Consider the following 15,106-nt stretch of genomic DNA (forward strand, 5'->3'; position numbering starts at 1 on the left):
AGCCTGGACTGTTGACACAGGGCAGGTTGAATCCATGTATTCATGCTGCAAATGCCAAATTTTGGACTGGCCATCTGCAGACCAGACCACATTTTTTCAATCTTAAACTGTCTAGTTCTGGTGAGCCTGTGCCCACTGAAGTCTCAGAGTTGTGTTCTTGGCTGACGGGACACCCAGAGTGGAACCCAGAGTGGTCATCTGCTGTTGTAGTGCCATCTGGCTTTAAGGGCGGATGTGTTGTGGATTCTGAGAAACCTTTCTGTGGTGAAAATGCAGATCACCAGTTTAAAACACCCAAACCAATCCAATCTTAGTCACAGAGTTCCCACTTCTTCCAGTTTGATTTGTAAAGTGAACATTAAACAAAGCTATTTTAACAATGTAATTGTTTTAAACAATTGTTAATATAATTTTTTGTCTGTTCCCTGGATATTTGACCTTCTCTTCTCTCTGTTTTTTTTTTACTTTTCTGTTCAGAAATCATTTCATTGTCATTCAGTCCATAAAGGAAATTTCAGTTGCGTTTTGATCAAAGATGCACTATTTAAATAGTGAGTCTTTGGTCCCCCAGTTACCCATTAAAACATCTCGAAAGGCTTTTCAGTTTCACTGTTACGGTTTGGAGGAGGACTCAAGCGCAGGACTCCGGTTCTGATGCTCACAAGAAGGATTTATTTATAATTCACCAGGTGTATATACAAGAAGGTGCGGGGGGTGCTATATACAGCTGAGTGAGGGGTCTCCAGGGAAGTCCAGGGGGAGAGCACGCATTCTTCAGATCATCCACACACACGATCACAGGCTCACACTCCGACACTGCCACACGGGAATCACACGGGGAAAAATCCAGGAAGCTCTGTAGACAGGGAGACAGGGTTAAGTACGACACACAAAGGAAAATACTCTTAACTAGACTTGCTGTAGCTTGACTTCACTAACGCGTGGTAGACAACGATCCAGCGATGAACAGCAGTCGCCTCCTGATTTAAATGCTGATCGTCTTAATGAGACCCAGGTGTCTCATCTGTCGAGGGCGTGGGCCGAGGGTGTGAACCCACAGTGAGTTCCACCCAAGCGAGAGCGAGAGAGAGAGAGCTGATCAGCGTGCAGCTGATCCACCTGGCCGTGACATTAACCTTGAGTAATGTAAAACTGAATACTTTAGTGTACATGAATATAGTAAATGTGATTTAGTAAAATGAGAACGATGAGATCTCTGAACCCAATAAATGCAATGTAGTTTTTATCTTTTTATCTTTTTTATCTTTTCTAAGTTTTTTTTAAAGTGTTTTACATTTTTACCTCACAGCGTTATACCAGTAGTTCTCAGATAATGTGCTGATCAAATTCAGGTTTGTGACAGCCACACATTATTTCTTGAACATATAAAAGACAACAAGGGAGTTATGAAACAAATGCTAATTTATTATATTAGTGATTTAAAAATAAACGTTTCATTTCCGTTTTATTTATATAGCACCAATATCCTAACAGCAACAGTCGTCTCAAAGTGCTTTAAATTGTACAACCCTCTCAGTCAGAGACATGATTTCAAAGACACGTACACGGTAGATCCTGAGATTATGAAAACACGACACATTAAAGGCCCTGACTGATTGTGAAGAGGGTAATAAAGAAGGGGAAATCTATCACTTGTGTGGAGCCCTGCAACTTAAAAAAAATCGTTTAAAAAACTGTCAGGAAACAGTTCTGTGACAGAAAAGTCTAATGGCTTCATCTGTATGATGAACAGCCAGAAATAGTCTAATGCTAACATGGTGTCACAATTTAACATCCCAGAGAATTCTGGGAAAAAACAACCAGATGTAGGAGGTTTGTTGGCTTGTTTGAAAGTCTCTGGTAAGACAGCGGTGTCTAATGTCTGTGCTAAGGGAATGATGATAGTCTTAAAACAAGTCCAAATCCTGCAAATGGCCTCATAAAAGTGTGTCACGTGATTAAAAAAAATCTGCTTTGAAACTAGAAATTTGCAAAAGCATTTATCTAATGAAGTCCAGTCACTTTCTTTCAAGCTGCTTAGACCACATTTCTGTACAACAATAATAGTTTTAAAGAGGTGAACAGAGTAAACAATGAATTCTGATTATTGTTACATGTAACCTCTTTACATCCACCAAGTCACTGATGACACGTTTAGAGCTAAGATCAGGTAACCCCGTTTTTGCCTGTATGTAACACTGTAACCCTCTAAGATCGAGCTTGTGTCCAGTGATGATACCAATTTTAAGCCTCACCCTGAGCAATTTTCATGAAAAATTTAATTTGCATGTGCCTTAAACCAAACCCACCCCTAACAGTACCTAGATTAGTGGTGACCTGGATGTAACTCAATGCATTACAAGGATACAGCCATTAAAGAGTAGTCTGTTACTTTATAGAGTGTCCTATGGTAGTGCACATTGCATTTCCACTAAGCATACTGGTGAAAGTATGCAGAGAGAGTGTGTACCTCTGAGTATACTGAAGTTTCCTCTAATAAATGGGAAACTGTATCTGTAGCGTGCTCTCGTGGATGGACACCAGTTTAAGTGTTTCCCTTGCTGCTCTTTGAACTCGCCCTGCTCTCACACATTGATTCATGCCAGGCCGTGCATCTTGATTTGCAAACTGATTACCTTTCCTCTTTGCTTTGTGCTCGCTCAGTAATTCTGTCAAAAATGAGCACTTGTTTAAGAATGCGCAGACAGAAGATTCAGCAGCTCTCGGTGTGAACGGTTAGAGTCTCTGTAAGAAGTCTTGTGCTGGAGTTGTAATGAATCTGGCCCTGCTGAGACATGGAAGCCTAAAGTGCCTCATTTTGATTGAAAATTGTTTGTTTTCAGTGGCACACAGAGACAAAAAGGTGCTCTTGATGAGTTTTCTCCTTTTCTCAGCTTTGACAAACACAACATCCATGAAAAGTACCTGTTGGCATCACGTTTGCCACCCTCAGAGACAGAGCACATTTGCTTGGGTGGTGCAGAAGAGTATGAATGTAATTGTCAAAGCTGACACAGGTTTAGAGTTAAAATACTGGTAAAGCATTGGTAAGAAAGAACCTGAAAACATCATCTATCTACAAATCCAATTCCCCGATGGACATGGATCAATTTGTCATTAGGAATAATCCAAGATTGTGCTAATACATAGACATATGGCACTGCTCTTCAAATTATTACATGTGCTTACAGTTACACAGAATGCGGTAATTTTCCAGAAGCCAATTTTATTTTTATTTTTTTTACATTTCTGCTTAAATCACACCCAAATTCAGCCAAAGTGGCTCCACAGCTGTGAGGTCAAACTGAATAACCTTGAGCTGTTTAAATAACACTTGGGAGATTTTAAAATGCAGTAAATCTTTGTGTTCCCATCCCAAGGACAGAATCTGGTTTGAAATGCAAATAGAAACTGACATTTTTACTCCTACATAATCAAAATGGTAAATTCACTGAGACCGATATTAATCAACCTGTTAGAGAAAAATTTCCTCTAAGACTCCACCAGATTTGGTCCTTTAAGTGAATATGTCACTTTTGGCAGCGGCAGCAGGTTGTTTTTAAATTCAGATCAGATATTACTTGGCCCTGTCACGAGGACCTCAGTGGTGGAAGGAATAAGGGTTATAGGGAATACACAGGCAGTGAATGAGAAAGTACTAGAAAAAAACCCTTTGATTCATTAAACTAGTCACCTTGTATTCCTTATTCGGCCCCTAATGAGTCATTTAATTCTATTTAAGTTACACAATAAAATCTTTGCAGCCTTAATTCTTTTATATCAGACATTATGAGTGAGGCAAACCAATGCTGCTCATATGGTGCATCAACTCAGTCTCCGCATAAATCACAAATCAAGAGAGAACTAGGGCTCGTTTCTGATGACTTCTATACAACGAGATTTCTTTTTGAGATTTTTGAGAGAACAGTGTGTAAGGCTGAAAATAATATATTATTAATATTATATGATCAGCACCATGGACAGCAACTACAGCCAGAGGTCCAGGGAACACACGTGTATCTAAATTTATGCTCGGGATTCCCATATACTTGTTTGAACATTCACCTAGGGACCATTTTTGGCCCAAGGACAACACAAGGTTACACTCACTCAGTTTTCTTCAGTTAGGCTGACAGAAGCCCGAAAGAGATTCAGCCTCACTAAAGTAACATAACATAACATAGGTGCTGTAGTATCTATGAGTGTAAAACCAAAGAGCCCATTAACCTCAGATCCTCACAGACTGACTGGATTGGTCGCTATATAACAGGCAAAGTCATTTACAGATATCATCGTTCAACATTTATTTCCAATGAACTAGCTTCTCTCTATACGTCACACACACACACACCCACACACACACACATAATAATGTGTTTAAGAATGTTTAACAATATGTGTGTGTGTATATATGTATATATATATATATATATATATATATATATATATATATACATACACATATATCCATCCATCCATCGTCATCCGCTTTGTCCGGGGTCGGGTCGCGGGGGCAGCAGCCTAAGCAAAGAGGCCCAGGCCTCCCTCTCCCCAGCCACCTCCTCCAGCTTGTCCGGGGGAATATCAAGGCGTTCCCAGGCCAGCCGAGAGATATACTCTCTCCAGCGTGTCCTGGGTCTGCCCCGGGGCCTCCTCCCGGTGGGACATGCCTGGAACACCTCACCCAGGAGGCATCCTTGTCAGATGCCCGATCCACCTCAGCTGGCTCCTTTCGATGTGGAGCAGCAGCTGCTCTACTCTGAGCCCCTCCCGGATGGCCGAACTTCTCACCCTATCTCTAAGGGAGAGGCCAGCCACCCTTCGGAGGAAGCTCATTTCTGCCGCTTGTATCCGCGATCTCGTTCTTTCGGTCACTACCCACAGCTCGTGGCCATAGGTGAGGGTAGGGACGTAGATCGACCGGTAAATTGAGAGCTTCGCTTTTACACTCAGCTCCCTCTTCACCACGACGGACCGGTGCAACGTCCGCATTACTGCAGCTGCAGCCCCGATCCGTCTGTCGATCTCCGGCTCCCTTCTCCCATCACTCGCGAACAAGACCCCGAGATACTTGAACTCCTCCACTTGGGGCAGGAACTCATCCCCGACCCGGAGTGGGCACTCCACCCTTTTCCGGCTGAGAACCATGGCCTCAGATTTGGAGGTGCTGATCCTCATTCCCGCTGCTTCACACTCGGCTGCGAACCGTTCCAGTGCGAGCTGGAGGCCTTCACCCGATGAAGCCAACAGAACCACATCATCTGCAAAAATCAGAGATGAGATTCTGAGGCCACCAAAGCGAAAGCCCTCCACCACTTGGCTGCGCCTAGAAATCCTGTCCATAAAAATTATGAACAGAACCGGAGACAAAGGGCAGCCCTGGCGAAGCCCATCACCCACCGGGAACGAGTCCGACTTATTGCCGGCAATGCGAACCAAGCTCTTGCAACGGTTGTATAGGGATCGAATGGCCCGTAGCAATGGGCCAGACACCCGGGAATATACACACACACATATATATATATATATATATATATATATATATATATATATATATATATATATGTTTAAAGAGTATAAGTAATACATTTCCTAGCATGCAACTCCGCTTAGGTTGTCTGTTCTAATCAATGGACTATAAAATTACTGAGTAAATATTTTTAGCTAAAATTCAATTCATGGCCCCTCATGTAAGCCATGTTCCCTGTACATAGATTCAACACAGAACATAAATAAAGCTGAAGGACTTGTCATTAGCCAGTATGAGTGCCATGTTCCTCAGTTTCACAGTTACATCCACCCCACACTCACAGCTGCAATACTCTCTAAAGGTAAAGGCTTGAAGTTTTACAGTGGGACTTCGCTAACCAGTGGGTAACGTCATGGTGACTGTGTCTAGCATTCCTGTACGGTCTGTCACTAGAAACTACTACTGCAGAGGCTGATGTGTCAGTATTTTTTTTTATCTGTCACCCCAACTTTACAGAAGTCTTTCACTAAATTGCTGCAGTTTCCCTTTAAATGTCCCCACATTATGGACAATACATTTACATCACTTAAAATTAAGGTCAGCAGTGGTGGATGAAAATGATATGCAAAATGGGCTCAACATCCAGCAGCAGCAGCCATGTTAGCCCTTCACTCTTCAATGATAGTGGCTTTACAGCCCATTAACTCTTTGAGGCATCATGCGCGCAGAGTGGATGATAAGGTGTGTGTGGGGGTGTTTGAGCCTCCATGGATAAACTTAATGACTAATAATTGGTAGTTAAGTGCAGATTGAAAGAGCCCGCTAACGAGTGTCTGCTCAGAATTCAACTGTGTGTGTGTGTGTGTGTGTGCGTGCGTGTGTCTAAAGCTATAGATGTGTGTGAGTGCCCTTCACTGGATGCTATCATGATGATAGCACACACACAGCAGATGTTCACTGAAATGAATGATGGTGCTGATTTCCATTTGAATGCTGAGTGGAAGTTATCAGGTGCAGCTATGGAGGGACAGCATCGCTGATGCTGTGTATGAGGCAGATGATAAAAAGATCACAACAGCACATAACAGTCGTATTGTTTCAGATTCTCTTTGTTTTGTGGCTTTGCATTAACTTTTCTCTATGATATGATGGGAAATGATAATCCATGTTTACCCAGACGAGGTGGAGTCAGACTTGTTGTGTCTGGCTGGGGTGGGAGAGGGTCAGCTAGTTGTTGATGCATTCCATTACCATATGAATGACCGCTCCTCCAGCAGGAAATCACATTAATACACCGCCCTGCCTGCTGTTGTTCGCATTATTAAAAGAATGAAAAAAAAGGAAAAATAGGTGCCAGGAAGCGCACACACACTTTTGTATAAACCTCTCCTTAGATGACCAGGTAATCAGTGCTAAACTTGCAGCATCCAAACAATCGATGGACGCTCAGGGACTTCCCCAAACAGAACAAAGGCTGCTGGGTAATCAGCCAGTGAGCTTCGACTGTAACAAGGGAGATTGCTGAAGAGGAAGAAACGGACAACATTTATTCTTTAGTCGATTCTTTTTTTTCTTAGTTTGTTTAAGGAAAACTTTTTATATATTTTTTTGTCTTTTCTGAACGAAGACACTACAAGCAGACACCAAACACATGAAAACACACCTGAGAATCGTTGAGCTTGTCAGGTACAATCTTACGTGTCCCCCTATATTTTGTACATGTAACGTATGGTGTTCTCAAGGGGTCAAAAATAGAAGAACATGCTGTTATCCTACAACCCTGAACGTAAAATATCATTATCTAAAGAGTGTGCCTTCACGGTGTAGTTGTTAAGACATTTGCCTTATACACAGGAGATCTCCACTTTGAGCGCAGGAGAAGACACAAACTCATCCCCAGGGAGAAAAAAAAATACTGTGCCAAATTAAAAATGTGGATCCCTCCACAATGAGGGAGCAAACAAAAGTAGCTGTGTTTCGGCCTCATTGGCAGAAACACAAGTAGCTCTGGCGAAAACAGCATGAAGGTTAAACTGAAGTCTGCATCCTGCTATTTTAGGGACAAATTTACCACATTTGGTGTTTGCATTTAAAAAAAGGACTGTCGGTATTTACAAAACGGGATTGCATGTAAAAGGTGGGAAACCTTTTGCATATTCTGTGAATCAGTGATGTGTCGGTCGCGAACAAAACGGGTCTTAGAGCCAACTCTTTGAAGTGAATGACGCGAGCCGTGGGTTTTTTTTCCTTTCTCTCACCCTCTCTTGCACTTTTTTTCACTTCACTCCACACGCTAGCCTTTGCTTTGCGCTGGGAAGAGGGGGGAGGGGCCATAGTTACATTCACTGTAGCACAGGAACAGAGCCGGAGGGAAAGAGACAGAGAGCCAGGGACAACAACGTCACTTTAGAAAAGTATAGTAATCATCCACAACTATTTTCAGTTGCGGATGATAAAGGATTCAGAAACTTTATTCATGCAGCCCCATATGACAGAGAATGTGAATCTTCTTTTTGTTTTCATATTTTTTCATATTTATATTTAATTGCTTCTCCGTGAATTGCTACCTTATCGTGGTGGAGGGCTTTGTGTGCCCCAGGGATCTCAGGGGCTATGTTGTCTGCGGGCTTTTGCCCCCTGGTAGGGTCTCCCATGGCAAATTGGTCCTGGTGAGGGACCAGACAAAGAGCGATTCAGAAGACTCTTATGAGGAAAACATTGAGGGAACAGGTTACCGGGGCCTCGCCCTGGAGCCAGGCCAGGGGAGGGTGCCCGAGGGCGAGCATCTAGTGGCCAGGCCTTAGTCCATGGGGCCCAGCCCGAAAAGGGGACATGGGCCCATCCTCCCGCAGGCCCACCACCCACAGGAGGCGCCGTAGGGGTGGGGTGCATTGTGTGCCGGGCGGTGGTCAGGAGCGGAGCCCCTGGCTGACTGACCCCCGGATACCAAGACTGGCAATTGGGACATGGGATGTCACCTCTCTGGTGGGGAAAGAGCCTGAGTTACTGCATGAGGTTGAGAGGTATCGGCTAGATATAGTCAGGCTCACCTCTACGCATGGCTTGGGCTCTGGAACCAGTCTCCTGGAGAGGGGCTGGACTCTGTCTCAGTCTGGAGTTGCCCCTGGTGAGAGGCGGCGGGCTGGGGTGGGTATTCTAATATCCCCTCGGCTTGCTGTCGGTATGTTGGGGTTCTTCCCGGTGGATGAGAGGGTTTGTTCCCTGCGCCTTAGGGTCAGGGAATGGGTCCTGACTGTCATCTGCACTTATGCGCCGAGTGGCAGTTCAGAGTACCCAGCCTTCTTAGAGTCCCTGGGTGGGGTGCTGGAAGGTTCTCCACCTGGAGACTCTGTTGTCCCACTGGAAGACTTCAATGCTTACGTGGGTAACAACAGCGAGACCTGGATGGGCGTGATTGGCGGTGTTTTGTTATTGGACTTCTGTGCAAATCACAGTTTGGCCATAATGAACACCTTGTTCGAACATAAGAGTGTCCATAAGTGCACGTGGCACCAGGAAGCTCTAGGCCGCAGGTCGATAATCGATTTTGTTATTGTATCACCAGACCTGCGACCATATGTTCTGTACACTAGGATAAAGAGAGGGGCTGCGCTGTCAACTGATCACCACCTGGTGGTGTGTTGGATCAGGTGGCAGGGGAGGATGCTGGACAGACCCGGTGCACCTAAACACGTAGTGAGGGTGTGCTGGCAACGTCTAGCAGAGGCCCCAGTTCGCAAGATCTTCAACGCACACCCAGAGCTTCAACGGCATTTCGAGGGAGACTGGGGACATTGAGTCCGAATGGACCATGTTCAGCATCTCCATTGCCGAAGCTGCTGCATTGAGCTGCGGCCGCAAGGTGGTTGGTGCCTGCCGTGGTGGTAATCCCAGAACCAAATGGTGGAGCCACCAGGCTGAAGAAGGAGTCCTATCGTGCTTGGTTAGCCTGTGGGACTCCAGAGGCAGCCGACAGGTATCGACAGGCCAAGCGGAATGCGGCTCGGGCAGTGGCTGAAGCAAAAACTCGGGTGTGGGAGGAGTTCGGAGAGGCCATGGAAAAAGACTTTCGGACTGCCTCGAAGAGATTCTGGCAAACCGTCAGGCAAACCGTCAGGCGGTGCTCTACCTGCACTGTGTATAGTGCTGGCAGAGCGCTGCTGACTTTGACTGAGAAAATTGTCAGACGGTGGAAGGAATACTTCGAGGACCTCCTTAATCCCACTGACACGTCTTCTGAGGAGGAAGCAGAATCTGGGGATGAGGGGGATGACCGCCAACTTCCGGGGGCGAGGTCACTGAGGCAGTTAAACAACTCCTTGGTGGCAGAGCCTCTGGTCTGGATGAGGTCTGCCCCGAGTTCCTGAAGGCTCTGGACATTGTAGGGCTGTCCTGGCTAGAAATCCCATTACTACTGTGAGCCATAGGAAGGATTCTTTTTAACACTTTGCCATTCTTTGGCCGCTGATTTATACCCCCCCCCAAAAAAAAAGAATAAAATGACATGATCATTTCCACTACTTGTTCTTCACTATAGAGTCAACCTTCAGAATAAAATGGATTTAAGGCTACTTTTGAAAGAAGTCTTCCAGAGTGAAGTCAGTTTTCAAAACTTAGTTCCACGTGTCCTAGCTTTGTTTATCCAATCAAATAGATGTGCCCATCTGGGATTTTTTTTACACCATTTAAAAAAATAATTGGCTAACCAGAGCTGATGCTGTTTGCATGTCACATGGGAGGTAAGGTAATGATGGGAAACACTCTGGAGATTCAGCTGTGCTGATCGATTGATACTAACAACACAACACAATACAAGACAGAGACACAAACTGCATTTTACCTAATAGACTATAACAATGCTGGTCTTGTATTTTTAGCCTTTATGGACTCTGGATTTGTGAGCACTTCTGTATGTTTTAGTTCTTAGTTATATTAATATTTTTTACAAATATTTTAGTTTTGACTGAAACTTTTATATATATGTTGCTTAGTAAATATAACTAAAGTATAAAATGTCATAGCAGGTAAATTGCAGACACAGGACATGAGTTGGTTGGAAGAGTATTAAACAAGATATATCTCTAAACAAATGTCTTATATCGTAAGGAAAAGACCCTACATTATTTTACTGAAAACCCAACGACCTGACATTCACCATAAGCAAAAATTCAGATGTGGTGGGTAGGAATAATTTAATAAGAATAGATTTCTGACGGAGTCATAGACATTGTAAGGAATAGATGTAGCTTCTGGAAAACAGCCTTCAGTTTGCTCTCTCTGTGACCTCAGTAAAGACTTCTGATTATTGAGGGCTCAACCACTAGTTTCAGGTCAAAATGAATTAAACATGAAGGCCATTTTGTAAATTATGGTCATTATTAAATTCAGAAAGAAAGATTATCCAGGGTATGTTCATTGGCTAATGACTTGTCAATCACCATGTTCAGCTAAAAGCCTCAAAATAAGACTTCACCAACCAACCAGCGATGTTGTGTTGGCTACACCTATCTTTTATACTCGTTATGAGGAGCCATTTATGGACAGGGGAGGGGGCAGCCATCTGCCATAACTAGTTGGGGGTAGAGGGGAAAGTGAAGATCGACTTATTCTGAAGGTCAAATCACAACACCGGGTAAGGCATTAGCCATAAAATACTGTTTACACATTTCACTTTCTATGTTGCTGAATATTTGAATTGTTTTCTGATCTCCACTGGGGAATGTGAACTTAAAAAAAATATACAGTATGAAGTGTTTTGTTTGTTTGTTTGTTTTACATGTCCAAATATTAACTGTTTGCAGGTGAATATTATGGTACCCAAGCACATAACACTACACAGGCATAAATATCCCGCAATGATGATTGCTGAGATCTAACCAATGCTGTCATTAACCCTTTAAAGCCGGTCGGAGCGGGCACGCTCCGTTTTGTGCAACTATTTTTAAATCCCGGTAGCACTGCAACCACGTAAGCTAGCGCAATCATTTTTTTTTGCATATGAAACCGGAGGAGTTGTACTTACATCTTATGCCATCAGCTTGTCCTAGGTCACAGTTTCCTTCCACATATAGCTTTGCAAAAACTGCATAAAAAGCACTTGCAGCAACAAAAACATAATATTCCAGAAACACGCTTTGCCGATCCGATCAGCTGTTTGTAACATTGGAGTAGATGTCAGTGCGAAATACCGCATGTCCGCCATTGCCTGCCCGAAACTGTCTCTGTGTTAAAATGTATTTGTACTGTTGTATTTTGATATTGAACTTCTCAACAATATCACAAACTAAATGATTTTGAGCAATAAAACAACTCAACAAACCAACTGAAACTAAACAGATTTTTTTAAAGAACATAAATGCAAAAAACCAAACAAAATATTAGAAAACTGATAATAAACGAATAACTCTGGATCTTACATTAACTGTTATTTTTTCACTTTGTCAGACAAAATGATAATCAAGACTGTCTAATGAAGAATTCTCTCTAATTGGCTAAACATTCTCATGAAGTGACATGTTATGACTTAACTAGTGCAGCTGAAACAATTCATACCTCTGAAATTCATTCAGACCCAGGTTAAACAATAGTACTGGATAATTAGACACAAGCTCTGACAGGCACAGCTGACAAAACCAGAGCAAACTTGTTATTCTTAAGATGGAGTAAGCAGGATATTGTGGTCTTAAAAACTCAATTAACTTTGTATTTGCAAATAAAAAGTTGTGTGTTCTATCACTCGCTGTAATACAAAGTTTCTCTGGAGCTGCTAAACCCACTTGAACTGTGACCTCAGCACTGAACTGAAGAGGAAGCTGATTGCTTTAGACGTGTTCTCCTGTGTCTCCTGTGTCTCCTGTGTTTAGTTACTTAGACTAATTCTTGGAAGCCGTGTTGTGATCTGTGTCGTATGTACCTGAGTGTGTAGTTTGTCGGTGTGGTGAAGAGGCAGCCGCTCACACTTTAAAGGAAATCGTTACCTCTTAATTAGAGCATTACTGCAGTGATAAAGTTACACCTCCAGATAATGATGTGTCTATCGGAGGCACATACAGAGCTCTACCTCTGCTAACTTTCTTCCTTTTCTTTTCTCTTGCTTTGTTCATTCAACCTTTAGTCTTTTTTTACTTCCCTCTATTCATTCTCACCTTTTATTTTATTTTCTTGATTTCCAACTCTTCTTCTCACAATTTTTTTAATTCTTTTTTCTATTCAAGTTGCAGTTCCACTAATGGCCACTTGAGGCCGCTTCCAAAAGTGAGTCAATATCCATAGACTCCTATGTTAAAATGTCCAAACTTAAAGCAGAAATAAACATGTTTACTTTAAAATAAAATGTGTGCCAACATAGGATGCACCAGCCAGCTGCTTACCTCATAACCTTTTAGGTTTAATTCAGCAAAACTATATTTCTAACCACAAGTCTAAGCGTAGGAGCAAAGCAAAAATTACTGTTTGAAAAAAAAAATGTTTTTGATGGCATGCCAGTTAGAATGATTACTTTTTGTCTCCTGGTTTCCAAGGCATGCTTCTGTCTTTTTGTCTCTCTTGGCTCTTCACCATATTCTTTGTGTTTTTACATTTAACAGCTCTTACATACTGTGGCATCATGTATATCTGTGAGTCTGGTGACAGTTACAGGACATTCCCGTGTGTGTGTTTGCTGACACGCAGTGTTTGTAGTCTCGCAGCACTGACAGCGTCAGCGTGGCGCTCGGTGCTACACAAGGCCCTTCAGGCTTCCTCCTCTCTGCTGAGGCTCAAAATGGCTTCTGTCTCACATCTCCGTTCTCAGTCATGAGCTACTGACGCGTGTTCAAAGACGACAACAGAGCTGGAACATAGCAGCCGCTTCGCCTGCCTTCAAACCTGTTTACAATCGAGTGAGCTGAAGACAGTTCGCTATGACCTCATACCTGAACGCTGCTCGGTCTGTCAGCTGCTTCAGACACTTTGCATCTTAATGGCTTGAACCTCTCCCACAGAATCCAGACCACTGATACGATTAAAAGGGTTAAGTTGTGGTGTTAAACGATTGGCAGTGACTCCCAGTCTCTCAGTATATGAGTTTAGCGCCTCTATAGACTGTTTACTGTGTTTTTGCTTGCTTCGGGTACTCTGTCTGATTCCTATAGCCATATTTCTTGTTATAATAGCTTTTGGTCTTTGTTTTGGAGAAGGAAAACCACAAAAAAACAGGAAAGAATGCCAGCTAACCTCACCCCAGGGTCATGCTAATGTCACATTAATGCAGGAAAAGTTCTAATTGATTTTCTCAACGCAGTATTGATTCATGTAGTAATGCTCGCGTCTGTTTGTTGGAAGTACTGAAACACCGTAATGTTTGTTTCTGACTCCTTCACTATGTTAACTAGTTGCTATGTTTTCTGTTGTTTGATTTGAAACTAAGAATTTACCACATTAATCTGCTGCTGTGTTCACTTAGTTAAGCCTCAAGAATTGCAGCCATCCTCCAACTAACACCTGAAAATGTTAAGTTAAGCAGCAGCTGTCTGTGAGCAGATGAATGTGTGATGATCCACTGAGGCTAATGAGATCAAACACATTTAGGGCTTTACTAATAAGCTGATGGCTCAGGCTATATTTCTGTTAATTAGTCAGTAATTAACTGAGGCTGTTATAGAAACTTGTTAATGTGAAACATAATCCCAAAAGGCAACTAAGTAAAGGTGTGTGTGAACACTCGGACTGAGCAGCAGTAGCATTGATGCAGAGATGCTCCAGCATGTGTTTATATGTGCTGTTTTCACTCTATGTTTCTGCAGTGCCTCCTCAGTTCCTCAACTACCCGACCAACACGTACGCCTATGAGTCAACCGACATCGAGCTGGAGTGTGCTGTGACAGGAAACCCGCCGCCGACCGTCCGCTGGATGAAGAACGGGGAGGAAGTCATCCCGAGTGACTACTTCCAGATAGTGGTGAGTCACTCAGAAAAGTATACACATACAGTCCTTGTGAAAAATGGCGGTACAAGGTACAAGATGGCGGCGCGCACAGACGCAGCGGCCCGGAGCTCCTACACTTTTGCACTTTTGGTGGTACTGTGTATTATTTCACACAGTCTGGGGTTACTTCAATACAACAAATATGTACACTTGGGTTTTAAGGGGTATTTATTATTTTCTTCTTTTTTTGGGTTGTATGGAAGCCCCAAACGCAATTTCATTGTTCTTGACAATGACAATAAATAAATACTACTAAAAATGTGGACACACCTACAGAGGTAAACTAAGCCCACCTCAGCTATGAAATACCACATATGGAGTTCTGTAGCAAATAAAAGTATTAAAAAGTAACCTGTGTTTCACATTTTAGACCATAGCCTTACACGCGTCACCTGTTACTACACGTTATAACTCTTTTATCTTTTCACCAGTATTAATTCAATAGCTTCCAGCCTACAGTAGTTACTGTGTGTAAAATACCCATCTGAAAAAAGGGCAAACAGACTGTAACTGTAATACACATGTATTCCAAGTTTACTAGGTACATATTGTTAGTACTGTTTTTTGCCTTAAGAAAAGCTTAAATTTTTGGTCTCTTAGATTTACCAAGGTGCTAGAAACAGAGGTTTTGGTCCATATTAGCATGACAGCATCACCTAGTTCCTGCAGAT

At 42.8% G+C, this 15,106-nt stretch overlaps 1 protein-coding gene across 2 annotated transcripts in view; it reads left to right on the forward strand.

Moving 5' to 3' along the window:
• Nucleotides 1-15,106, forward strand: part of dcc (DCC netrin 1 receptor) — a 350,643-nt gene that overhangs the window by 151,043 nt on the left and 184,494 nt on the right. For both annotated transcript variants that reach the window (XM_085278885.1, XM_085278887.1), the window contains exon 6: nucleotides 14,254-14,408. In XM_085278885.1, coding sequence (XP_085135011.1) covers nucleotides 14,254-14,408 — 155 coding nt within the window. The remainder of the gene's footprint in view (nucleotides 1-14,253; nucleotides 14,409-15,106) is intronic.

This window comes from Mchenga conophoros, linkage group LG7, assembly GCF_057382185.1.
Source record: "Mchenga conophoros isolate Kocher_MC1m ecotype Shallow Benthic linkage group LG7, M_conophoros_male_GT1.1, whole genome shotgun sequence".
Taxonomy (NCBI): Eukaryota; Metazoa; Chordata; class Actinopteri; order Cichliformes; family Cichlidae; genus Mchenga; species Mchenga conophoros.